General features: G+C 39.0%; 1 protein-coding gene across 15 annotated transcripts in view; it reads left to right on the forward strand.

Annotated features, from left to right (window-relative positions):
• The window catches only part of LOC122552384 (voltage-dependent P/Q-type calcium channel subunit alpha-1A-like), a 662,051-nt gene that overhangs the window by 200,532 nt on the left and 435,474 nt on the right, over window positions 1–26,045 (forward strand). For 12 of the 15 annotated variants that reach the window (XM_087983285.1, XM_087983278.1, XM_087983282.1 and 9 more), the window contains exons 2-3: window positions 1,766–1,872; window positions 5,365–5,504. In XM_087983285.1, coding sequence (XP_087839411.1) covers window positions 1,766–1,872; window positions 5,365–5,504 — 247 coding nt within the window. The remainder of the gene's footprint in view (window positions 1–1,765; window positions 1,873–5,364; window positions 5,505–26,045) is intronic. The other 3 variants (XM_087983287.1, XM_087983286.1, XM_087983284.1) reach the window with 1 other exon arrangement.

A 26,045-nucleotide genomic window follows, 5' to 3' on the forward strand; every position in this document is an offset into this window, starting at 1 on the left:
TTTCGGGCATGAGCTCTTCTTCAGGAATGAGGAAAGTGTGTCCAGCAGGCTAAGATAAAAGGTAGGGAGGAGGGACTTGAGGAGGGGCTTTGGAAATGCGATAGGTGGAAGGAGGTTAAGGTGAGGGTGATAGGCCGGAGTGGGGGTGGGGGTGGAGAGGTCAGGAAGAAGATTGCAGGTTAGGAAGGTGGTGCTGAGTTCAAGGGTTGGGACTGAGGCAAGGTGGGGGGAGGGGAAATGAGGAAACTGGAGAAATCTGAGTTCATCCCTTGTGGTTGGAGGGTTCTGAGGCGGAAGATGTCTGCGTGGGTTTCCTCCGGGTGCTCCGGTTTCCTCCCACAGTCCAAAAGATGTGCAGGGTCAGGTGAATTGGCCATGCTAAATTGCCCGTAGTGTGTTAGGTAAGTGGTAAATGTAGGGGTATGGGTGGGCTTCGCTTCGGCGGGTCGGTGTGGACTTGTTGGGCCGAAGGGCCTGTTTCCACACTGTAATGTAATCTAAAAAAAAAAGATGAGGCTCTCTTCCTCCAGCTGTCGTGTTGCTATGGTCTGGCGATGGAGGAGTCCAAGGACCTGCATGTCCTTTGTGGAGTGGGAGGGGGAGTTGAAGTGTTGAGCCACGGGATGGTTGGGTTGGTTGGTCTGGGTGTCCCAGAGGTGTTCTCTGAAACGTTCTCCAAGTAGGCGGCCTGTCTCCCCAATATAGAGGATATTGGATACTTGTGGATGTCACCTAGACAGGGGACGAAACGTCTGCAACACAAATTCCCAGCTCGGCAAACAGAACCACAACAACTAGCACCCGAGCTACAAATCTTCTCCCAAATGAGGTTTTACTGTTCTGTGATGCTCGATGAAGCTGCTGTCTGGACAGATTCTCCATGTCTTCTGAGGTCCTAACAGAGGGACTAAAAGTCTGCGTGGGTAGCTGCTTGTTCAGCTGAATAATTAATGGCTGTGAATGCCGAGATAAAGGTCAACATTTCTGAAAATTAATAACCAAGGTGAGATAGATAAAGGCATAATTAAATATTGTTATTGTCTGTCATGAACCCACCTTTAACATCACTTAGCTTTTGTAACCTGCCACGTATGAATCTGGTCCATAGTATCTTGGAGCATCATGCAGCAGTAGCAAGGATCTTTACAAATATTGTATTTCTCTTTGAACTATTGCTCCTCCCTTATATGGATGCCACCCTGCACTTTGCCACTTAATTATTGCTCCTAGAAAAATGCACCATCTCACAGTTATCTACAATGAAGAGTCATTTGCACATTTTGGGAGTTGCAGTGGTGCAGTGGTAATGTCACTGGACTAACAAGCCAGAATCCCAGGTTTGTGTTCTGGGGACATGGGTTCAAGTCCCGCAGTGGATTTTAAATTCAATTTTAAATAATGGAATTAAAACTAATTTCAGCAATGGTAACCATGAATCATTGTTGGGATGAGCAAGTCTCTCAGTTCAAGGGAAATTAGGAATGGGCAGCAAATGTTGATTCTGCTAAAGACACAAGCATCTTATGAAAAATATGGAAAACAATACCCATTCTGCATGTTTGTTGATATCCTCTTGCAATGTGTAATGATAGACATATGTTTAATTGAACATTTTACGGTGCTATTCCATTAACTTATGTTTCCATAAGAGTGTTGAAATACTGTTGAGATGACAAAGGACTCCTATTTGAAACTGAACTAAGATTTATGCGTAATATTTATAATTATCTTACCTTTCATGAAATTTTGCCTTAACTGCATCTCACTCCATTTGAGTATATGATTTTAGCAACAATCATCGCCAACTGCATAGTTTTAGCTCTGGAGCAGCACTTGCCTGATGATGACAAGACTCCCATGTCTGAACGACTGGTGAGTAATATGTTTTACTTGTATATTTTATTATGATTAGATTAGATTACTTACAGTGTGGAAACAGGCCCTTCGGCCCAACAAGTCACACCGACCTGCCGAAGCGGAACCCACCCAGACCCAGTCCCCTACATTTACCCCTTCACCTAACACTACGGGCAATTTAGCATGGCCAATTCACCTGACCTGCACATTTTTGGACTGTGGGAGGAAACCGGAGCACCCAGAGGAAACCCACACAGACACGGGGAGAATGTGCAAACTCCACACAGCCAGTCACCTGAGGCGGGAATTGAACCCAGGTCTCTGGCGCTGTGAGGCAGCAGTGCTAACTGCTGTGCCACCGTGCCGTCCATATTCCTTGTAGGCCCCTTCATCAGTTATCTCCTTGGTGTAGGTTTCTGTCCAAAGTGAGCTGCAGATGTTGAGAAAAGAGGGAGAAATAATTAATGGCTGTGAATGCCGAGATAAAGGTCAACATTTCTGAAAATTAATAACCAAGGTGAGATAGATAAAGACATAATTAAATATTGTTATTGTCTGTCGTGAACCCATCTTTAACATCACTTAGCTTTTGTAACCTGCCACGGATGAATCTGGTCCATAGTATCTTGGAGCATCATGCAGCAGTAGCAAAGATGTGTGTATGCATTTATTGTACATATTGTGCATATGTGTGTGCATTTATTGTACTAATTGTTAGTGGATGTTGAAGTGAAGGTTAACTCTAGATAATGGCAAAGTGCTATAATTGAAAGTGCACGGTTATGGGTATTGAGTCAGGGTAGGAACATGTTTGACTATCTTGCTCCCATTATAAAATAACCACTTAATGTATAAAAATCAGACTCAAAGGTAGCTGGGATCCAAGGAGCTGACTCCTGCACAACTTGGAATTCAGGAGAAGAGGAAATTTCTTAAAATTCTTTGTAAACACTATTTTGCTTTCTTCCTTGTTGGATCTTCTGAGATTGCTGATGTCCTGGAGAGTGAGATAGTGGTGGAGATTGTTGTTGTCAGGCTTGCAGTGTAGTGGACTTGCTTGTACTGGAAGCTGCTTACATTATTACACAGTTCCTGTTCTTTGTGGCAGAAGGAACATGTACGTGCATTGCATCAGTTTCAACTGAACAAAATAGGTAACATCTGTTTGCTGGTTCATTTCTCAGGGCTGACACTGACCATTCAGAGCCAACTTGCCTGATTTGAAATTAAAACAAAGCTGTTAATTGTCACTCAGCATGAATGGGTGCATTTGTCATGGCGATGTCTCTCTCAATCAGAGTCCATTTGCCAACCAATCAGTTTTTTTTAACACCGAGTCAAGGACTTCGCTTGTCACATCTTGAAGATTTCTGAGCATCCCTATTCATGCCCATAGGTTCCTAGATTGCTGAATAGCTTATTACATAATTGTTGATAGTCAGAAGGCTTTTATCATTGACAACTGTTCACCACACCATAGACCAATTATCTACTTGTTAGTAGCCAAGTTTCCCTTTGTACATGTATTGGTTCCATCTGTAACTAAATCTGTCCCGCTGGTTGAACAAACAACAGTGTAAACACACTTACAAATAAATGCTGGTAGCTTGCTCTTAAAAAATACAGTAATCCCTCCATAAACTTTGATTTTGAAACATACCTTTTCCCATTTCAGTCCACAATCAAAATTACAGAAAATAAAAGGATGCAGTCTTTTACTGTGGATACAGCAGATAGGGAGAAACTGTTCCTGCTCCTAAGGAGGATTAGGAGGTAGTGGGCACAGATTTAAAGTGTTTTGCAAGGGACACAAATGCAAGATGTCAAAAACCTTTTACACACAGTGAGTAGTTAGGGTCTGGACTGCACTGAATGAAAATGTAATGGAGGCAGGTTCAATTGAAGCATTCAAAAAGGCAACGTGCAGAATTATAGGAAAGGGCAGGAGATTGGTGCTAAGTCAAAACATTTGCAGAATTGGTGCAAACATGATGAGCCAAATGGCTTCCTTTGGCACCATAACACATTTGCAATCCAAGTACGTATGGGCAAGTTACTGGATGGTGACCAGTGTATTTGGAACTTTACTCCAATAAAAGATAGTACTTTCAGGAGAGGAGAAGGGAAATTTGAATACAAGAACTTCTAAGAAAAATCTTTCATGGGATGTGAGCACCATTATTAATGCCAGTAATTATGGCTTACTGAAGAAGATGGTGGTGAACCGCTCCTGCAAAACCAGCTGAAGTAAGTACATCTACTGTGTTTTTGGGAAGGAACAGCAGAATTTTATCCGGTATCAATGAAACAAGAGCTTTATAGTTCCAAGTCGGGATGGCTTGTGACTTGGAAGGGAACTAAGTGTTCCCATGTATCTGCTGCACATGTCTTTCTAACTGGCAGGTGCCACGAGTTTGGAAGCTGCTGTTAAGGAAGCCTTGGTGAGTTGCTGCAGCACATTTTGAACATGATGCACATTGCTGTCACCGTAGGTCAGTATGGAGAGACTGAAATTATTTTCAGTGAAAATCCTCCTAAAACTAGTTTAAGTTTTGAAAGTTACTTGGATTCTTCAGCCATCAGAATTTGCTATTCCTTTGCAGGTTAACTAACTGTGTTGGTCATTTCTGGGTTATAGTATTAATCTGGAATCTCAGTTAATATCCACATCTTGGGTCTCAAAACTATAAGTGCAATGTTGGAACAACTAACTCCCTAAAGACACTTTTTCACCATCATCTGCCTGACCAATATTCAACTAATTCTGTAGGTGAATAAATTCATAGTCCCTGTGTGTCTTGGTCATGTAGATGAGGCAGATTATCTGATTGGGAAGACCTGGTTTCAAACTGTTCAAGGTTAATAAAGTTGTTTTTTGAGTGCTTTTTGAGATAATATGTAACTGTTTCATTCAGACTATTCAATATTTTCAACACCTGATTTAAAATTGCTTAATGTTGTCAATGGATGTAAATGAGAAAATGACAGTCACTGATTTTTATGAAAATAAAGAAAAGTGTAGCATACATATTTATAGCTTTATCACATCCATCTCTCTGGAAGTGAATTTGATGTACACCAACTACTGTTAGATAAACAAATAAAAATAATTTTACATATGACCAGATGACAGTGAGGTATTTTCTTGGTATTGTATATATGGGAGAGGAGTTTTTGCAGGACAGGAGAGAAACTCCCTGCTCCTTTCTGAATCCTGCCATGATTCCTTTGATATTTGCTTAAGCAAAGTAGTAAAGGGATAAAAATTCAAAGCCAAGTTCAAAGGGCAGAAAACACAAATGCTCATTAAGTACAACAATGGGATATGATCTTAGATTTTATGTTGAAATAGAATGGTTCTTGAACCCACAATTTCTGATTTAAAGTCAAAAGAGTGCTGCTAACTAAGGAAAATTAGCATCCTTTATGAGCTCTCAAATGTATTAAACAAGAATTTATTGAGAGAAAAGATTTCTAACTCTTCTTTCTCTTTCTGCTTTGTTTCAGGATGACACTGAACCATATTTCATTGGAATCTTTTGCTTTGAGGCAGGAATTAAAATAATTGCTTTAGGGTTTGCTTTCCACAAAGGTTCTTACTTACGGAATGGCTGGAACATCATGGATTTTGTTGTGGTCCTGACTGGGTAAGTCATAGAAATGTTGTCTTATAATATTGTCCTTGTTAGACTGGGATTATTTTGCAGCTGGATAAACATGTGCAATATGTGATTGTATTCAGTAAATACGTGCAGCTCATTAATAAAGAGACTATGTGAAGTCAACTGCAAATAAAAATTGAATTGTACTTGATTGAAGAGTACTTTGCTCAATGGTTAAATAATCCAAATACTGCAAACACAGATAACTAGGGATTTCCTAGTCTCTCCCAGTCCTCCCTTTGTTCTTATGCTTTTTTTGTTGGTCAGATAATGCCATTGAGAGCTTGGATTGATGACTATGTCTTGGAGACATCTAAAAAAACAGAAATAAAGTATGAAAGGGGATCAGGCAAGGACAGGGATCTAGAATGTTCACTGCAACCATTTTATTGATCAGGTGTGATTTAGTAAAATACCTTTCTCCTTTTAAGCAATGAAATTCTGAAATGTGGAGGAATGGATCACTTTTGGTGTGAAGTATTTAACCACTTGTATCTCAAACATACGTTATGCCAATTTACTCAAAGTGACAAATGTTTATTTTATCTTTTCATGTAAAGTTGAGCTACAGTATCTGGGAGACTAGATGCTGGGGTAGGAATTGTTCCCGAACATTTTTGCTATTTTGCAATTCCTAAATGCTGATTGATGCAGAATTTATTTTCTAGCCTTGACATGAGACTTATTCATCCCAATGATAGGAAGAACAGACATGGAGATGGGAAAAGAAGGGCACATTAGCATTCAAAATTTCATTCCTGTCTACTTGCAAGACTTGCTATGGATATTTACAGGAGATAGCAACCAAGTGATAGAGTGGTCTCTTGAGCAGTTTTTCAATGAAGGAGCCATTGTTACAAATTAGAATTATATACTAAATGTAAATGCGTAAATATTTTAGAATAAATGCTCTGACAATATCGTTTCTGAACCAACAATAATTCTGTGATTTAATTTTGCTAAAGTCTAAACTTACTCTCAATTAGAATAGTGTACCCTTAATTGAGTTTTAAATGCAATGTATGATGAAATCACTTTAATTTTTAATTTATTGCCTGTTTCATTCAAGCATTTTTATTACCTGAAATAATATTGATTAAACCTAAAAAAATGTGTTTTGTTATGTGATTATTTTTTAAAAAAGGCTCAGTTGGCTGGAGAAGGGTTACACTCGAAACATTGACTTCTCCATTTCCTGATGCTACCTATGTTCTTCCAGCCTCTTGCTTGCCTACCCAGTTGGCTGGATGGCTGGTTTGTGATGCAGAGTGATGCTGACAGTGTAAATGGGAGGAAAAAATGCCACTAAAATAACAGGTGTAAAGGATTATAAGTAGCCACCTGTGTTGTGACTGAAATATTGAGATTTCTATTTGCTCTTTATTCCTCCTTTTCTGTATATTTTGTTATTGATCTCGGGTTTTCATTTAGTGTATTATCTGAGTTTTATTTGAAAACAGATGACAGCTCTACAATAGCCAATAGAATGCTGAGTTCTTGATTGAATTTTGTCTAATGTAGTTTGTGGATTTATGTTTTCTGGTGGGTCTTACATTTATTTGGTCAATAGAACAGTGGAATAGGAGCACTGGAGCCATTCCCTTGTGTATGTCTGCCAGCATTACTGGCATTTTTCTTTTTTTTTTAAGGTTCATCATAAGTTACTTTTCTTCTTTCATCCCTGAAGCTTGTCCAAAGTCAGAAGTCACATGACACCAGGATATAATCTAGCAGGTTTATTTGAAATCACAAGCTTTTAGAGCATAGCTCCTTCGTCAGGTGGAGTGAGAGAGAAGCACACAGACACAGAATTTATGGGCAGAGAAATCAAGGATAGAGAGATAAAAAGATCAGAAAATGGTTTGAATGGATCCGCTGCTCCTGTGCATTAGTGGTGGAAGTGTGAATGTTGAAGATGTTGGATATAGTTCCCATCAAACAGGTTGCTTTGTCTGAACTCCTCCAGGCAAGTGGAAAGTGTTCCATGTACTCAATGATGGTAAATCCATTGAATGTCAAGGAACCATGATTAGATTCTCTTATTGGATGTTGAGCAATAATCAATCGCAATCATGGTAAATATAGACCATCAAAGTTTAATGCCCATCATCATATTGTTATTCCAGAGACTTATCATGAACTAAAATGGTTTTAAAATTGAAAATACTGACTGAAAATGGCTGATCTGATCACCTGATCAGACATTGTCCCTTTTAAATGTATTACCTGATACTGTATGTGTATATGTATGATTGGTGCCTTGTTTCATTGTTTTTTTTCCTTGGGGTAAGCAGGTATTAAAATTCCTCTTTGCTTCACTCAAGAAAACCATGTAATTGACTTCTTCATGTTGATCTAAAGTTACATACCCAGTTAATGTTATTACCGGACAAGTCAGATCCCAGACTGAAATTTGCCTTCATAGTTCATATTTGATTTGTTTTGGTTTTAACAAAATGAACTTTCACTGAAACATGAGCGCACATTGTTGCAGACTTTGTTTTATCAATTAAACATAAATATATTAACAAAAGAGATAAAAGAGAGAAACAAGAATATACCAAAGTATCTACTTATAAATTCAAATATTTTTAAACACACTATAAAGGTACGATATCTAATTTCAAAGTAGTCCTTTATGAATTAAAAGAAAATCAACAGCTTTTGTATAAATCCAAAACATACCCCGACACAGTACCCAAAACACTACTTGTACAATACTCACATCAGAGTCCTTATATCTTACACTGTGATAGGTTTAAGTCACTTGTGACTTTGGCTAGTTGATGTTAGCTGTAGATAGCATTATACACATGACTTTAAATGTACTCAGTTTTATCTCTTTTTATCCCAACATGACTGGTTTGGAACTAACATTAACCTTTCACTCCAAAATAACCTAGTTCACTATCCATCCCTTCTCAGGATCACTAATCTATACAGCCATCCTCATTCCAAGGACTTCACAGGACTGTCCAAAACTCAAAGTAAAACTGAAACCAAAAATCAACCCTTCTAATATATGGGTGTTTTTCTTAATCTCTTACAAACCTTAAGCCTCTATTATTTGCCATGCTGAGCCAAAAAAATTCTAAAATATACAAAAGTCCATGAGAGGTGCATAAAACTAGCTAGGTCTCAAAAGTGTTTTTAAAAATAAATTGCCTTGGAATACTTTAATTAACATCAGACACATAAACTTTAATGTTACTAACTCAAAAAACATAATTCCAAACTGGCAGTAAATGATATTCAAAATATAAATCACAAAGTTTACGTCATGCTACCATAATCTACCGCTGGGTTGACGAGTCTGTTGTATGAAGAGAGATTGGATGATCTTTGGTCTGTATCTCTTTGAGTTTTGAAGAATAGATTTGATCTCTAGAAGACTTATTGAATTGAATGATTTATTATCACTTACATTTTATAGTGAATAATACGGTAAAATAGAATGAAAGCTTCAATTGTTGCCACAATCCGGTGCCATTTTAGATTGCTTAAGAATAAAAAGAGGAGAAATTGAGGTCTGCAGATGCTGGAGATCAGAGATGGAAATGTGTTGCTGGAAAAGCCCTTCCTGAAGAAGGGCTAATGCCCGAAACGTCGATTCTCCTGTTCCCTAGATGCTGCCTGACCTGCTGCGCTTTTCCAGCAACACATTTCCATCTAAGAATAAAAAGATACTTAAAGGAATAGACAGGATGGATGCAGGTAAGACATTTCTTCTGGATGGGGAGACTAGAACTAAGGGGCACAATTTAAAAATAGGGAGGATTCCATTTAAGACAGTGATGCAGAGAATTTATTTTATTCAGAAGGTTGTTAAACTTTGTAGTTCCTTCGAAATTATTTTGAAATTAAATATTGTGCCTTTATAGTGTGTTTAAAAATATTTGAATTTATAAGTAGATAGTTTAGTATATTCTCATTTATCCCTTTTATCTCTTCTTTTTGTTAAACTTGGAGTGTCTTGAAGACTTTGAAGTATTTAATCAGCTGAGTATATTAAATGGCAGAGCAGGCTCAATGGGCAGAATGGCCTACTTGTGTTCCTATGTTCCTAAGACCATAAAATGTTAAAGCAAAAGTAGGCCATTTGGTCTACTCCACCAAATGGTAATATCATGGCTGATCTGATAATCCTCAACTCCACTTTCCACATCTCAATTACTACATCTTTGAATATGCTTAATAATCCAGCCTTGACAGTTTTCTGCATTAAAAAGAATCCACAAATCACTACCTTGTGAAAGCAGAAATTCCTCCACCTCTGTTAAATAGGTGACATTTTGCTTTGAGATTATGCCCGCTGATCTCAAAGTTTCTTACAGTGGGAAACAACCTTACAGCATCTACTCTTTTTTAAGCTTTCTAAAAATCTTATATGTTTTCATAAGTTCACTTCTCATTCTTCTAAACTCCAATGGGCACAGGCCCAACCTACTCAACTTCTTCTCATAAGGAAACCCCTCCGTACCTGGGATCAATCTTGTGAGCTGTCCCAGGACTAACTCCAATGAAGAGACGTTGATCTAGCTACATCACACATATTTTAACTGATATGTGTGATGTAGCTGCATGCTAAAAAGAAATCAAATATTTGTTGTGATCAAGTGAGCAGTGGTCAGAAAGAGGGGAACTGAATCCATATCCCCATATCCAATAATGTATTCAAAAACTAGAAATGTAGCGAAATGTCTTAAATTGAATGAATGAGCTTCCACAGTTCTTTGGGGTAGAGAAATCCAAAGGTTCACCAACCCTGAGTGAAGAAATGCCTCCTCACCTTTGTCCTAAATGCTTACCCTTTATTCTGAATCTGTGTTCGCAAATTCTGGACACCTGAGCCAAGGGAAACATCTTTTGTGCATGTACCCTGTTGAGACCTAGAAGGACTATGCAAATATCAATGTGGTCCCTCTCTTACTTCTAAACTCTACAGAATACAGGGCTAGACTTCTTGATTACTCCTTCAGACAATCTTGGCATCCTAAGATCAGTCCAGTCAACCTTTGTTGGGCTCCCTCTGTGCCAGTATATCCTTCTTAAGTAAGGGGAGACATGTAATGATTAGAAAAAGAGGTTCTTTTCCCTGGTTGCAAAACATAATGGATCAAAAATTATTGCAATGTATAACTATGCTTACATGTTAGAGTCATTATTCATTCTCTGATACAAATTATTTGCTTGGATTTTTGCACAAAAGTTGTCAAGGGATATTGTGAGATATAGATCAGTTGAAAATATGTGGAGAAATGGCAGGTGGAGGTTAATCCCAGCAAATGTGAGGTGTTGTGCTCTGGGCGATCAGATGTTAGGGGAAAGTGTACAGTTAATGGCAGGACCCTTAACAGCATTGACGTACAGAGGGATCTTGGGGTTCAAGTTGATAGCTCCCTGGAAGTGGCCACACAGGTAGATAGGGTGATAAAGAAGCCATTTGGCATGCTTGCCTTTATTGGTTGGACAAAGTTTAAAAATCATGTAACACCAGGTTATAATCCAACAGGTTTATTTGGAAGTACTAATTTCCAAACAAACCTATTGGACTATAACCTGATGTTGTGTGATTTTTTAACTTTGTCCACCCCAGTCCAACACAGCACCTCCACATCATGGCTACCATTAATGGATTAATTAGTTGAGTACAAGAGTCAGGTCGTGATGTTGCAGCTTTATAAAAACTTGGCTGGGCCGCACTTGGAGCATTGTCTTCAATTCTGGTTACCACACTACAGGAAGGATGTGGAGGCTTTGGAAAGAATACAGAAGAGGTTTATCAGGATACTGCTTGGATTAGAGGGTATGAGCTATAAATAAGCAGAAGCTGGACAGATTAGAATTGTTTCCTTTGGAGCAATGGAAGCTGAAGGGAAACCTGATTTAAATTTATAAAATGATGAGATGCATAGATAAGGTTGACAGAATGTTTTTACACTAGAGGGCATACATTAAGGTAAGTGGGGAAAGTTCAAAGGAGATGTGAGGGGTAAGTTTTTTACACAGAGAATAGAAGGTGCCTGGAACAAACTGCTGGGGTAGTGGTGGAGCCAGATACAATAGGGGTGTTGAAGGGACTTTTCGATAAGCACATGAATAAATAAGGAATGGAGGGTTATGGACCATAGGTAGACAGAGGGGATTAGTTTCACTTGGCGTGATGTTCAGCACAACATTGTTAGGTGAAGGGTCTATTTCTGTGCTGTACTGTTCTGTCACTACGTTTTTCCAACAACACAAGGTCAAACTGCATTTTGCCTTTTACATGGCAATACAGCTTACTACAGCAGCTGTCCTGACTAACTCAACATTGCTTTTTGTTTTATCATCTTCAAAGAAAGCAGATAAGCTTGGGCAGAAAGTAGGATCCAGCCCTACCTTCTCTAGAAAAAAAAACAGACAAGACCATTCGAATTCAGATTATATTTTGGCCACTGTTCAGACCTTATGTACATAATGATTAAGAATGGATACCAAGAATACAAATCCAAAAACAAAAGTTTGATCATTTTAATCTAAATTTCAGGAACAAAAATATTTAGCGATATTTACTGCTGTGCCAAAGAGGTCAGTTCTTGCTTATCCTGCTTCCTTTATTTCAGAAGAGTAAACTTCAGCAGTAAATGATAAGATTTTAGTCTGCAAAACACTTCAGGTTGAATAATTAAATTTAAAGCATAAGTGCAAGCATTTTTCATGTAGTAAGACCTCACAAAAAAGTGCTGAGATGAAGGATACGTTGATGCATTTACTATTATGATCTCAAGAGAATGTTGGATGGATACCAGTAGATCTCTCTACTTTAAAATTTATAAAGGTTTCATCTTCTTTAGGGTAAGGTTAAAAATCACACATTACCAGATTATAGTCCAACACATTTATTTGGAAGTACAAGCTTTCGAAGTGCTACTCCTTCATCAGGTAGCTAGTGGGGCAGGATAATAGGACACAGAATTTATACGATAGCATTTATTCAATACTACACAAACATATTATGTGCTTTTTAAGGACATTACAACAAGCTCATATCTTTTCTTGTGGCTCATGTGTATGTTAAAAGTCCCATGGCACAATTTGAAGAAAAGTGGCAAGTTTTCTAAGATCTTGACAATATTCTTCCTGCAGTTAATAACATCAAAAATAGATGAACCCACTTGAACCAATTTCTGAGTCTGAAATGCCAACTGAGCAAAGTGACAGTTTAATGAAGAGCTATTGATGGATTATTTATAGATGAATGGATGCCTATGAGTAAATTATAGGATGAAATTTTACTGAGTGGTTTGGTTAGTCTATAAAAGGAATAAAAAGGAATAATGGGCACCCAGGAGTGAATTACAGAATGGAATCCAGTCGAGGTGTTTGTGTTATTTTATGACCCACAATAACAAATACAAAGTTCTAGCTGTTTCACAAGTATGAGTGATCTTGAAATCCATTATTTTCTGCTAATCTGTGTGATGGGTTCGTGGGGTGATGGAACTACTATCAGAAAAATTCAATTTTAGTAACAAATAACAGATATTGGCAATTAATGTGCTCTGTGTGGCTGGTGTTAGTGCCATTGAAGTATTAATGATCATCTGAGAATTGGAGCAAATTTTTCATACAATAGTCAACAATTAATTTCCAGAAATAGTATGATTATTACACAATAATACATTGGAAAAGTGTGCAGCCCATTTCTTTTTAAACTAAACCAACATGCCTGTTGACAATAGAAACTATCTCTGTAAACTTGTTGCAGTATAAATTTATCCTCCTTTTGGTAGTGGCAGTCTCCATTTTGTATCTGTAAACCATTTTAGTTCCTCTGCATTCTGTAAACATGTTTAAACCAAAAGACAAGACGATGAAAGAATGTAAGACTATAAACTGAAATTGGAACTGAATTAAATGTTGCTTGTCTCATGACTTTCCACCCAACTTCACCTGAAGTTTATGTTTAGTTTTAACTCCTTACATTGAAATCTGCCAAGACTTTTTATTTCTCAATGGTGAAATGAACTCTTGAGTGTGATGTTGAGTCATACGGATTAGGAATGTTTCAGTTTGAATCCATGATTTACGGCAAATTAGTTAATCTTATCTCACTAGGGTCTGGGTAGGTTGCTCTTCGGAGGTCAGTATGGTCTTGATGGGCTGAATGGCTTGCTTCCACATCGTGGGGATTCTATGATTGTAACTGGTAGCTTGGAAAGCTTTTGTTTTCCGTTTGCAGAAATTCTGATGCAGTTAGATGCATGAAATGGCCTCTCCTGAAGAAAAGAGGTAGCTGAGAACTGTTAAGAAATAAGTTACTTCAGCTGTAAGGGTTTTAGTATGAGCATTCCAGATCAGGAGGAGTTGTTTGAAGCTGAGAAATTCTAAGATCAATTGTGTGACTAATCAACAAAGAAGCTACCGAACTCTTAAGACTGGTTAAAAGAAACAGTTAATTAAACCTATAGATATGATAGAGAAGGGATTCTCTCTCATCTTTGAGTATTGTTAAGTGATAGTATTGAGACAGGTCAGATTCTATTTTTTCTGTGTTTTGAAATCTTTTGAATTGTGTTACATGCACATAGCTTGGTTTATTTTAGTTTACCTTTTCTTTTGTGCAATAAAATTCTGTTTTATTGTTAAAACTAAAGGTCCAGCATTTACTTGGTTGAGTTTCAATGAAATACCCACTGTTTTAAAAAAAAATTGTCTGTGATCTGACTTGTCCAGTAATATTATCAGCTGGGATCATAACACTTCTTTTCTATTGTTAGCTGTCCATCACAACCTCCAGAGATTGTTCCTTAGGTAATTTGTTCTTATGAACATTTCTCTCAGTTTGTGGTGGTTATTCCAAACTTCCTGAGGTTTGTCTTCAAAGCGTCCTTGAACTTTAGACCTACTTCGCACATGATGTTCTTGTTCAATTTGTGAATACACAACTGCCAGAGGAATTTTATCATCAGTCATATGAATTGCATATCCTGAATATTCCTGAGCTAGCAAGATGTCTTTACCAGATTTCCATACGACTATCAATGGATGCTTATTGGGATGTGCACACCTTGTGTACTTATCAAGATTTGATTTCTTAGCTGCTGAGTTAAGATCTTGGAATGTTCCACTTTAATAATGCTGTGAGAGCACCTGAACTCCATAGACTTCAGTGGTTAAAGATGTCTCATCAGCACCTCTCAATGGCAGTTAAATATTGGAAGTATATGAAGGTCTTACTGATGGAATCTCTATTCCAATAATGAACTAAACAAACAATAGAAAGCCAGTTAGCTGTGATGTTCTCATAGTGAATGTCTTTCTGATATCACCCAGGCTAGGTTTGCCAACCTTAATAACAAAAAGAGCCAATCTTAAAATTGAGTCTAAAATGCAGTAGCTTAAGTGAAATGCTATGGCTGAAATGCCAATAATAATAAAAAATAAGACACAGCCACAATTTAGCAGGCAGCATGGTTGCTCAGTGGTTAGCATTGCTGCCTCACAGCGCCAGGGACCTGGGTTCGATTCCATCCTCAGGCGACTGTGTGGAGTTTGTACATCCTCCCTGTGTCTGCGTGGATTTCCTCTGGGTGCTCCATTTTCTCCCACAGTCCAGAGATGTGCAGGTTAGGTGAATTGGCCATGCTAAATTGCCCATAGTGTTAGGTGCATTAGTCGGGGGTAAATGTAGGGGAATGAGTCTGGGTGGGTTACTCTTCGGAGGGTCGGTGTGGACTTGTTGGGCCAAATTACCTATGATTCCTGAAGAAGGGCTTATGCCCAAAACGTCGATTCTCCTGTTCCCTGGATGCTGCCTGACCTGCTGCGCTTTTCCAGCAACACATTTTCAGCGCTGATTCCGTACTGTAGGCAATCTATCTAATCTAAACACCAATTAAAGGTTTTAAAAATTATAAATTTGTACTTACGAATAAGTATCATTCAATATTAATATAAGTCTTAAAAAAATGAAACAAGTCCTTTGGCAGTCCTTTAATTGCCATCAAATTGAATTGATCAAGGTCTGGATCTACACACATCCTTAAAGAGCTACATTCAGCTCTAAAGTGTATTCCCTTGATTTATGTTTATATTGGACAAATGACCGCTTGAGCTGGGACCAGAGAGTGGCTAGTACCTATTTAATCTGGTTGCTTTTAAACTTTCAAGGTAGGTCCATTTGTGGCAAGTACTAACACATTTCTATCATTCCAACTGTAATTATTCATTTGTATTCAATAATGGAGATAGTATGTTAGCAAGCCGATAAATGTAGAAATCCCAGGAGAATATGAAGATTTTGTCCTCTCAACCCACGAATGTCCACAAACTCTAGTTTGCAAACTAGAGGTATACCTTCAGTTCACCATGAGTAAGATTCGCTGGAGTAAATAACAGTAAATGCATAGAATGTGTGTACAGTAACAGGATTTGTATACTCACAAAATAGTTTTATTCTCATGAGACAAATTAATCAAATAATGAAAACCATTAAACTACGATACAATCAGACAAAATCACTGGTTTTGGTTTCTGTTCAGTGGATTATTTTTCAATAAGTTGTTGCTGATTATTGCTTGGAGGAGGACTTGAGAGTTGTTAAAGTGAATCCTAATTTTTTGTTACAAATCAGATCTCAGAGTGAAACCAGACTTGCTGTATCGCAAGTTTTGTTTTTGCAGTTTGCTTACTGCGGTGGTCGGTCACTGAGCAAATTCATACGAAGTTGTCAATGTTCTTTTAATAAATGAATGAAAATTGATTACACATAAGATTAAAAAATTAGACATATGACAATTTAGAAAGGTTTTACCACTAATAGTAAGAAGATTCAACTCTTTTCCCATCAATGTCCTTGTTGTTGCACAATCCTAGAGAAGCATCACTTTAACTTTCTAAATTTTTACTCAAGTGACACTCTCCAGCTCTCCTTCTTGGACTGCTTAAGCCTCCTTTTCAACTCTCATGACCTGAAGACATATTTCCAGCCCTGCTTGCCTGGATACTTCTTTCCAATTATGAGATTTGTACAAACCAAACTATCTTAGTCTGGAGAATTCTACAAACTCGGTGCCCTTTTGCTACTTCTTTTCTATTGAACCCAACTAAGAAACCATCTGTTTCTTCTTCATGAAGCTAAGTTCAGTCTCCTTGTACTGACACATTCTACCTTATGGTTATCCCAAAACCAAATTCTTCTTGAAAACAGTAATGAAGACATTGTCAGGTCTCTTACTTACTTTTGCAATGGAGCTTACATTATATGCCATACTGAAAGGTTTCTCCTTGGCTCCATCAGTGACAGTGATATATATTGCAATACATGTATAATACAGCAATACCTTAGAGTCAAGATTATAGACAAATAAAGCAATAATAAAATAAGCATTATGTTTTATAGCTTTATTTCATGGGAATTGGAGAATAAGTAACCAACCAACTGTGTAAATTCTGACAGATAATTGTGGCAGTTTATTTAGAGGAGAAGTTGTTTTGCCTTCTTTGCAAACTTTTGAAATGTTACTAAAATGTACTAATCAAAATTTTTGAAATGTAGATATTATCTTGCCTTTGTTTATAGTCATAGATGAAGGGTTCTGATGAAGGGCTTTTGCCTGAAACGTCAATTCTCCTGCTCCTCGGATGCTGCCCGACCTGCTGTGCTTTTCCAGCACCACACTTTTGACTCTGATCTCCAGCATCTGCAGTCCTCATGTTCCCCTTTGTTTATAGTAAGTTGAAGGAAAGCACTGTTTTGAAGATGGTTGCGTCACGTATAAAGAAGGGAACCATAATTTGCTGGGAGTATAAAAATGATTTATCTTGCACACTGCTACAAGTGTTAAGTAATCTAAAAAATTGTAACAAAATATAAATACAGTCACCCTGGCAGTTGCAAATTGCCTTTGGTTACTGGGTGATTTGTGTCGTTCCACTGTAAGCATTGAATGAATGGCAATTAGGTTTCCTATAAGTTTAAAAACTTTTTCTCACTTTATTCTGTTAAAGAAAATTAAACTTACTGCAGAAAGGTAGGACTGAGAAGGACCATTATAATAATGACACTTTATGTTCCTGCAACCCCAAACTGAAAGGGACAGCTTCTGAGGAGCCGTGGATGGTTCTGAGCATTGTGCCATCATCCCCAATTTTGACCTTGTGATGGAGGAAAGTTCATTGATGAAGCAGTTAAAAATGATTGGGCCTAGCTCACTATCCTGAGGAAGTCCTGAAGATATCCTGGGCTGAGTCGACTGACCTCTATCAACCACAACCACCTTCTTTTGTGCTAGATATGACTCCAAACATCAAAGAGTTTTACACCTGCTTCTCATTGATTGTAATTTTTCAAGAGCTCCTTGATCGTGCAATCTGTCAAATATGGCCTTGATGTTACATCACATCTGGAATTCACATCTTTTGACCATGTTTCAGACAAGGCTGTAATGTGGCTCTGATGGAACCAAAACTGAATATCAGTAAGCAATTTATTCCTATGATTGTGATATTTGATGACCCCTTCCATCACTTTACTGATGATCAAGAGTTAACTGATAAGGTGGGTTTGGTTTGTTCTATGTTTTGTATACAGGACATGGCTTGACAAATTTCCACATTGATAGTTTGATACTAGTGTTGCAGCTGTACTGGAACAGCTTGATTAGGAGGCATGGCAAGTTCTGGAGCATGTCTTCAATACTATTGCTAGAATGTTGTCAGGGACCATAGTCTTTGTGGTATACAGTACTTTCAGCTGATTATTAATATCATGTACAATGAATTAAGTTGGCTGACGATTGCTGTGATGCTGGAGACCTCTGGAGGAGGCTGATATGAATCATCCATTTGGCACTTCTGGCTGAAGATTGCTGCAAATACTTCAATGCTATCTTTCACACTGATGTGTTGGGTTCCAGTGTCACTGAGGATATATGTTGAGCCTCTTCCTCCAGTGAGTTAGTAATAGAGGTCTACAGAAAAAAGGTCCTTTTTTTGCACAGAAAAAAGGTCCTTTGGCCCATCAAGTTGTTTAATTGTCTGTCATAATTCGTAACTGGATATGGCAGAAATGCAAAGCTTAGAGTTGATCCATTGGTTATAGAATCACAGAATCCTGCCTATTATTTTGCTGCAACAACCTATACTGTTTATAGAATCATAATCCTTACAGTGTGGAAAGAGACCATTCAGCCCATTGAGCCTGCACCGACCTTCTGAAAAGCATCACACCCAGATATCCCGCCCATTATCCTGCATTTACCATGGCTTATGCATTTGGCCTGTATATCTGGATGGTATGGAAAATTTAGTATGATCAGTCTACATAACTTGCACATCATTATTAACTGTGGGAGGTAATCAAAGCCCCTGGCAGGAGCCCACGCAGACATGGGTAGCATGTGCAACCCCTTCACAGAGAGTCACGCAAGACTGTAATCAAATCTGGGTCCCTGGTGGTGTGAGGCAACAGTACTAAACAGTGAGTCACCATACTGCCCTGGCATACAAATTTAGCATGAAATAGTCCTGTGATGTAGCATCGCCAGCTTGATACTTCATTTTTATATTTGTGTGGTGTTCCTAGTATGCTTATCTGTATAATCTCATTGAACCAGGGTTGATCCCCCGATTAATGGTAATGGGAGAGTAGGGGAGTATGACTGGCTTGGAGGGGATCTTACAGGTGTTGGTGTTCCCATGTATCTGCTGCTCTTGTCCTTTAGATGGAAATGGTCATGCATTTAGAAGGTGCTGTCTAAGGATCTTTGGGAACTGACAACCAGAAGCAGCTGGAACAGAACTAAACAAATTCCAGAAGACTTAGTACTTCACAGGATGCTCCAAAGCACTGAAGATGGTACCCAGACAGGGAACGAAACATCTGTAAATCAACTTCTCAGCTCAGCAAACATACCCACAACTATGACATCTTTGAATTTCTGCAGTGCATCTTGTAGATGGTACACACTGTTACTATTGAATGTTGGTGGTGGAGAGATGCTTGTAGATGGGGTCCTAATCAAGCAGGCTGCTTTTTCCTGGATTGTGTCCAGCTTCTTGAGTGTTGTTGGGGCTGCATCCATCCAGACAAGAGGAGAATATTCCATCACATTCCTGACTAGTGCCTTGTAGATGGTTTTCAGGCTTTTGGGGAGTCAAAAGGTAGCTACTTGTTACAGTATCTCTAACCTCTGACCTGCTCTTGTAACCACAGTATTGATGTGGTGAGTCCAGTTCAGGTCGATGGTAACCCTCAGGATGTTGATAGTGGGGGATTCAGTGATGGGAACTCTATTGATTGTCAAGGGGCAGTGCTTAGATTGACTTTATTGGAGATGGTCATTGCCTGGCAGTTGTGTTGCTTGAATGTTATTTGTCACTTTTCAGCCCAAGTCTATTTGTTGTCCAAATTTTGTTGCATTTAAACATGGACTCCTTCAGTATCTCGGGAATCATAAACAGTACTGAGCATTGTGTAATCATCAATAAATACACCACTTCTGACCTTATGGTGAAGTAGGTGGTTGGGACAAGGACATTACCCTAAGGAACTCCTGCAGCTGTATCCTGGAGCTGAGATGACTGACCTCCAACAATCACAATCACATGATTACAACCAGTGGATTTGCCCCTGATTCCCATTGGTTCCAGTTTTGCTCAGCCCCTTGATGCAACACTTAGTCGAATGCAGCCTTGATGTCAAGGGCTGTCACTCTTGCCTGGCCTCTGAAATTTAGTGTTTTTGTCCATTTTTGAACCAGTTTAAATTTTGTGTACATTACATACCTGGGAAATGTTCCACATTGTCAGGTGGCTGCCAGTGTTGTAGTTGTATTGGAACAGCTTTGCTAGAGGTGCATCAAGTTCTGGAGCACAAGTCTTCAGTACTATTGCTGGAATGTTGTCAGGATCCATAGCTTTTGCAGAATCCAGTGCCTCCAACTATTGTTTGATAGCACGTAGCGTGAATTGAATTGGACATTTGGCATCTGTTTGCTGGATACGACTGGAAGGGGCTGAAATGGATCATCCTTTTGGCACTTCTGGCCGAAGATTGATGCAAATGCTTCAGCCTTATCTTTTGTACCGAAATATCAGGCTCTTCCATCATTGAGGATGGGGATATTTGTAGAGCTGCCTCCTCCAGTGACTTGTTTAATTGTCCTCCAACATTCATGTCTAGATATGGCAGGACTGCAGAGCTCAGAAATGATCCATTGGTTGGAATCACTTCGTTGCTATGTCTATTAATTGCTGTTAGTGCCATTGGCCTGCAAGTAGTCCTGTTTAGTAACTTCACCAGGTTGACATCTCATTTTCTATATATGCCTAATGCTGTTCTTGGCATGCTTTCCTGCACTCTTCATTGAACCAGGGTTGATCCCCTGGCTTGGAGGTAATGGTTGAGTTGGAGATATGTCGTGCTGTGAAGTTGCAGATTGTATTGGAGTATAATTCTGCTGCTGCTGCTGCTATTGGCCTCATGTGTGCCCAGTCTTGAATTGTTGACTATTGAAAATCTATCCCATTTAGCATGGTTATAATATACAACATGATAGAAGGTATTGTCAGTGTGAAGGCGGGACTTCGTCTCCACAAGGACCATGTACCATGGTCATTATGACTGATCCTATCATTATCAGATGCATCTACAGCTGATGGATTGGTAATGATGAGGTCAAGTCTGTTTTTTCCTCTTATTTGTTCCCTTGCCACCTGCTGCAGACTAAGCAAAGTCCTTTAAGACCTGGCCAACTTGATCAGTAGTGCTGTGATGAGCCACTCTTAGTGGTAGACATTGAAATCCCCCATTTTGTGTACATTTTGCATCCTTAGGTACTTCCTCAAAGTGTTGTTCAACATGGAGGAGTCCATTAGCTGAGGGAGGATGGTATATGATAATCAGCAGGAAATTTCCATGAACATGTTTAACCTGAAGCCATGTGATATCATGAGTCTGGAGTCAATGTTAAGAACTTCTAGAACAACTCCCTCTTGACTGTTTACTACTGTGTTGCTGTTTCTGCTGTGTTTGTTCTGCCAGTGGGATAGAACATGTCCAGGGATGGTGATAGTGGTGTCTGGGATATCTGTGAAGTATGATTCTGTGAATATGACTATGTAAGGCTGTTGCATGACTAGTCTGTGAGACAGCTGTCCCAATTTTGGAATTAGCCCCCAGACATTCGTATAGGGAACAATTTGCAGGACCAATAGTTTGCTCTGGTCATGATAAATGCCAGCTGGTCCATCCAATTTCATTCCTTTTTTAAGCAGTTTCCTTTTTTTGAGACTTTTAAGCAGTTTGTTGCAACAAAATGACTTGCTAAGGTCATTTAAGAGAGCAGTTAAGAGTTAATCTCTTTGCTGTGGGTCTAGAGTCATATGTAGGCTAGACCAGGTAAGGACAAAAGTTTTCCTTCCCTAAAGGACATGAATGAACCAAATTTTCTTTCAATGACAATCAGCAATCATATCATAGTCATCAGTAGACTTTTAATTCCAGATTTATTTGGATTCAGATTCTATCATATGCACTGCTATATTCAAATTCTGCTCCCCAGAATATTATTTAGGAGTCTGGATTACTAGCCCAGTGACATGATCATTGCACCATCACCTCCCGAGCCTGAAAATTAAATATGCCCTGTAGTATTTAGGGTTGCCAAGCCTACAGAATAACGAGGGATTAGAGGGGTATTGAGGAATTCCTGACTAATCTTTGGGACTGTGATATGTGCACCCAAGAGAAGAAATATTGTAAAAATTGTCTTTTTAAAATTTTCTTTGAACACTTCAGCATTTTGAAAACTGTAAAAATATTCAAATAAACACTGTACCAATAGTTAAATCAATTTGAGATTGAGATCTGAGATGCAGTTAAAATTTGTAGTAAATATTCTGATTTTGTGGACAAGTGATGGTAACGTTTTAGCTGTGGCCCCACTAGTTTCTGGAGGATATAATTTGGGTAACGGCATTGTTACTGTCTCATAAGCAACTAACTCCTTGACTACAGGTATTAGCAGAACTCATGGATCCTTGAATCTTGATGATAGTGACTTTAGTGAAGGTGTTTCATTTTAATGTGTATAAAAACAATGTGAAGAAGTATATATCAGCTATTTTGTAAACAAAACTGTGCTAATTTATGCTATTCTCTTGTGCCAGTTCAAATATTGTGCTACCTAGGAAATGAATGCTGTCAAACTCTATTGCAGGTATCATAAGTTTAATTAGGTTAATGATTATTAAGGATAGAACATAGAACATAGGAAAGTACAGCACAGAACAGGCCCTTTGGCCCATGATGTTGTGCTGAGGGTTAATCTTAATGTAAAATAAAATAACTTAACCTACGCACCCCTCAATTCACTGCTATCCATGTGCATGTCCAGCAGTCGCTTAAATGTCCCTAATGACTCTGCTTCCAGCACCACCGCTGGCAACACATTCCATGCATTCACAACTCTCTGCATAAAGAACCTTGCTCTGACGTCCCCTCTATACCTTTCTCCTAATATCTTAAAACTATGACCCCTCGTACCAGTCAATCCTGCCTTGGGGAAAGGTCTCTGGCTATTGACTCTATCCATTCCTCTCATTATCTTGTATACCTCGATCAGGTCGCCTCTCTTCCTCCTTCTCTCCAAAGAGAAAAGTCTGAGCTTATTCAACCTTTCTTCATAAGGCCAGTCCAGGCAGCATCCTAGTAAAGATAAAATGCCTCATCTTCCGCCTCGGAACACTTCAACCCCAGGGCAACAATGTGGACTTCACCAGTTTCCTCATTTCCCCTACCCCCACCTTACCCCAGTTCCAACCTTCCAGCTCAGCACCATCCTCATGACCTGTCCTACCTGCTAATCTCCCTTCCCACCTATCCATTCCACCCTCCTCTGTGACCTATCACCTTCATCCCCACCCACATTCACCCATTGTACTCTTTTCTACCTTCTCCCCACCGCCCCTCATTTATCTCTCCACCCTGGAGGCTCCCTGCCTCCATTCCTGATGAAGGGCTTTTGCCCAAAACGTCGATTTTCCTGCTCCTCAGATGCTGCCTGACCTGCTGTGCTTTTCCAGCACCACTCTAATCTAAACTCTGGTTTCCAGCATCTGCAGTCCTCACTTTTGCCTAGCATCCTGGTAAACCTTCTTTGCACCCTCTCCAAAGCCTCTGTATCTTTCCTATAGTAATGCGACCAGAACTGGACACAATATTCCAAGTGTGCCTCACGAGGGACTTGTAGAGCTGTAGCAAAACCTCGCTCTTAAACTCGATCCCCCTGTTAATGAAAGCCAAAACACCATATGCTTTCTTAACAACCCTATCTACTTGGGTGGCAACTTTAAGGGATCTATGTATTTGTACACCAAGATCCCTCTGTTCCTCCACACTGCTAAGAATCCTGTCTTTAATCCTACATTCAGCATTCGAGTTCGACTTTCCAAAATGCATCACTTCACATTTATCCAGGTTGAACTCCATCTGCTATTTCTCAGCCCAGCTCTGCATCCTGTCTATGTCGTGCTGCAGCCTGCAATAGCTCTCAAGACTATCGACGGCACCTCCAACCTTTGTGTCGAATTTACTTAATCCACCTCTCAATCTCCTCATGCAAGTTATTTATAAAAACTACAAAGAGCAGTGACCTGTGGGACCCCACTGACCTCCAGGCAGAATACTTTCCATCTGCAACCACTCTCTGCCTTCTGTCAGCCAACCAAGTCTGAATCCAGATATCCAAATCTCTCTGTATCCCATACTTTCTGACTTTATGAATGAGATCAGTCCATTCTATTAAGAGAAATGCCTTTTGGTGCAACATTCAAGAATTATCCAATCAGAACTGAAGAGTCTGGTAGCTTTGCAATTGACCATTAAAAATTAAGGCACTATGCGGGAAGTCATGTTATGTGATCAATGGCATGAACGTCTGAGGAGACTATCAATGTCCGATAGTCTTAGAGTTGATAACACTTCGTGTATGCAATGGTAGCACTACTAGTAGATATGAAAATGCATCAAAAGCAAAAAGAAAACCAAAAGCATCGAAGCTGAAGCAAGGACACTTGTACATAAATCTCCGATTATAAATCATGATTCATCACAGTGTGTGCTAACCTGCTTTGTGGGAATCAGAACATTCACACTGTGCAGAATTTTCCAACACTACAGGGCTGTATATCTTCAGATCTTACCTACTAGCTTCTTGTTCTAATAGTGATAGCGGGCATGCTGCTTTTCTGTCTCTTGAGACAGCAGCTCCTGTAAGCCTGTGCTAATGACTGTGGTAGACTGATGTTTAACATACTGTCCTCAGATTCATAATAATGGCATGGCCTTGGTATGCAATATTTGTTCTTTCATTTTCAGAGATTCCATTAAAATTATTGATGTAGTGTGAAGGGTAAAGGTTAGGTAACAAGAGAAAATAACTTCAGTCCTGTTGAGTACTTGTTTCTGTTCTTGCAGCCCAATAGTGAAAGCAGTGTGAGTGATATATAAAGATGTTACCCATCCTCCCCTGTGAACAGCTTTATCATTGACCTTGCCAGGCTGAAAGACACAGGACACAGGGAATTCAGCAATGTCCTATTTGGCAGGAACCTAATGGGAGAAACAGTTGAAATTTTTTTAAATCACTGGTTGCAGCTTCTTAATATTTCAGTGCAAAGAAAGATGGTTGTGAACTTAAAATTAGGGACTAAGAAGAGAACAGCAATCACAGAGAACATTGTCCTTGCAGTCACCTTGATTAAATGACCATCTGTTTTGCTTTTGTATTGTCAGAAATTGCTGTGCTTATAGATTAATTGGCAATGAAAACTATTTCCATTTTGATGACCTTCCTGCTGACTAAACTATTATCACGCTAGCGTTAGTAAGAAATCTTGGTGAGTTTGTACACTGTTTGGCAATGGAAGGTTTTGCTGTAGGCAATAGCTTAGGCTCGGATACACACAAAAACAAAAATGTATCTCGTTTTTCTATATTCCCTCCCCTTTTTTTCTCTTTTCACCTCTTCTGACCCATCCTCTTGATTGGTGTATAGTACCACAGTTTTGGTTTCTGACAAGACCTCCTCCAATGTTGGGGAAAAGTTAACATTATTTGTCTGGAAGCCATTTTCCTAATCTGGCTGAGAAACCATTTTGTGTCCCCAGCCAGAACTTTGCTGGCTGCGCATTCCTTACTATGAGGTAATATAAAAGGTAGGCCTTACCTTCCTAAGGTGTCAAGATAGTGTTTCCTCCCTTTGCTGAATGATCAGCGCAAGCCAATTAGTCCCACTTCCTTCACAAGTTATTGCCACTTCACGATCATTCAGCTAATTAGGGATAGCTCTGCTTAGTGTTAGCAATCTGTGTAACTAGAACGGATGGTGATACTATTTGTCCACTTGTGGAATGCATAATAGTGCTTTAGTTTTGAACTTAATGACTAATCTCTAATTTAGTACCAACTTGTAGGCATACCAAACTGTGTAATTAACGATCAGTTCCTATCTGTTTTCTCTATATAATCCTGTAGTA

The sequence above is a fragment of the Chiloscyllium plagiosum genome, unplaced genomic scaffold, assembly GCF_037043375.1.
Source record: "Chiloscyllium plagiosum isolate Xiang-an unplaced genomic scaffold, Cpla_swu_hap1 HiC_scaffold_45, whole genome shotgun sequence".
Classification (NCBI taxonomy): Eukaryota; Metazoa; Chordata; class Chondrichthyes; order Orectolobiformes; family Hemiscylliidae; genus Chiloscyllium; species Chiloscyllium plagiosum.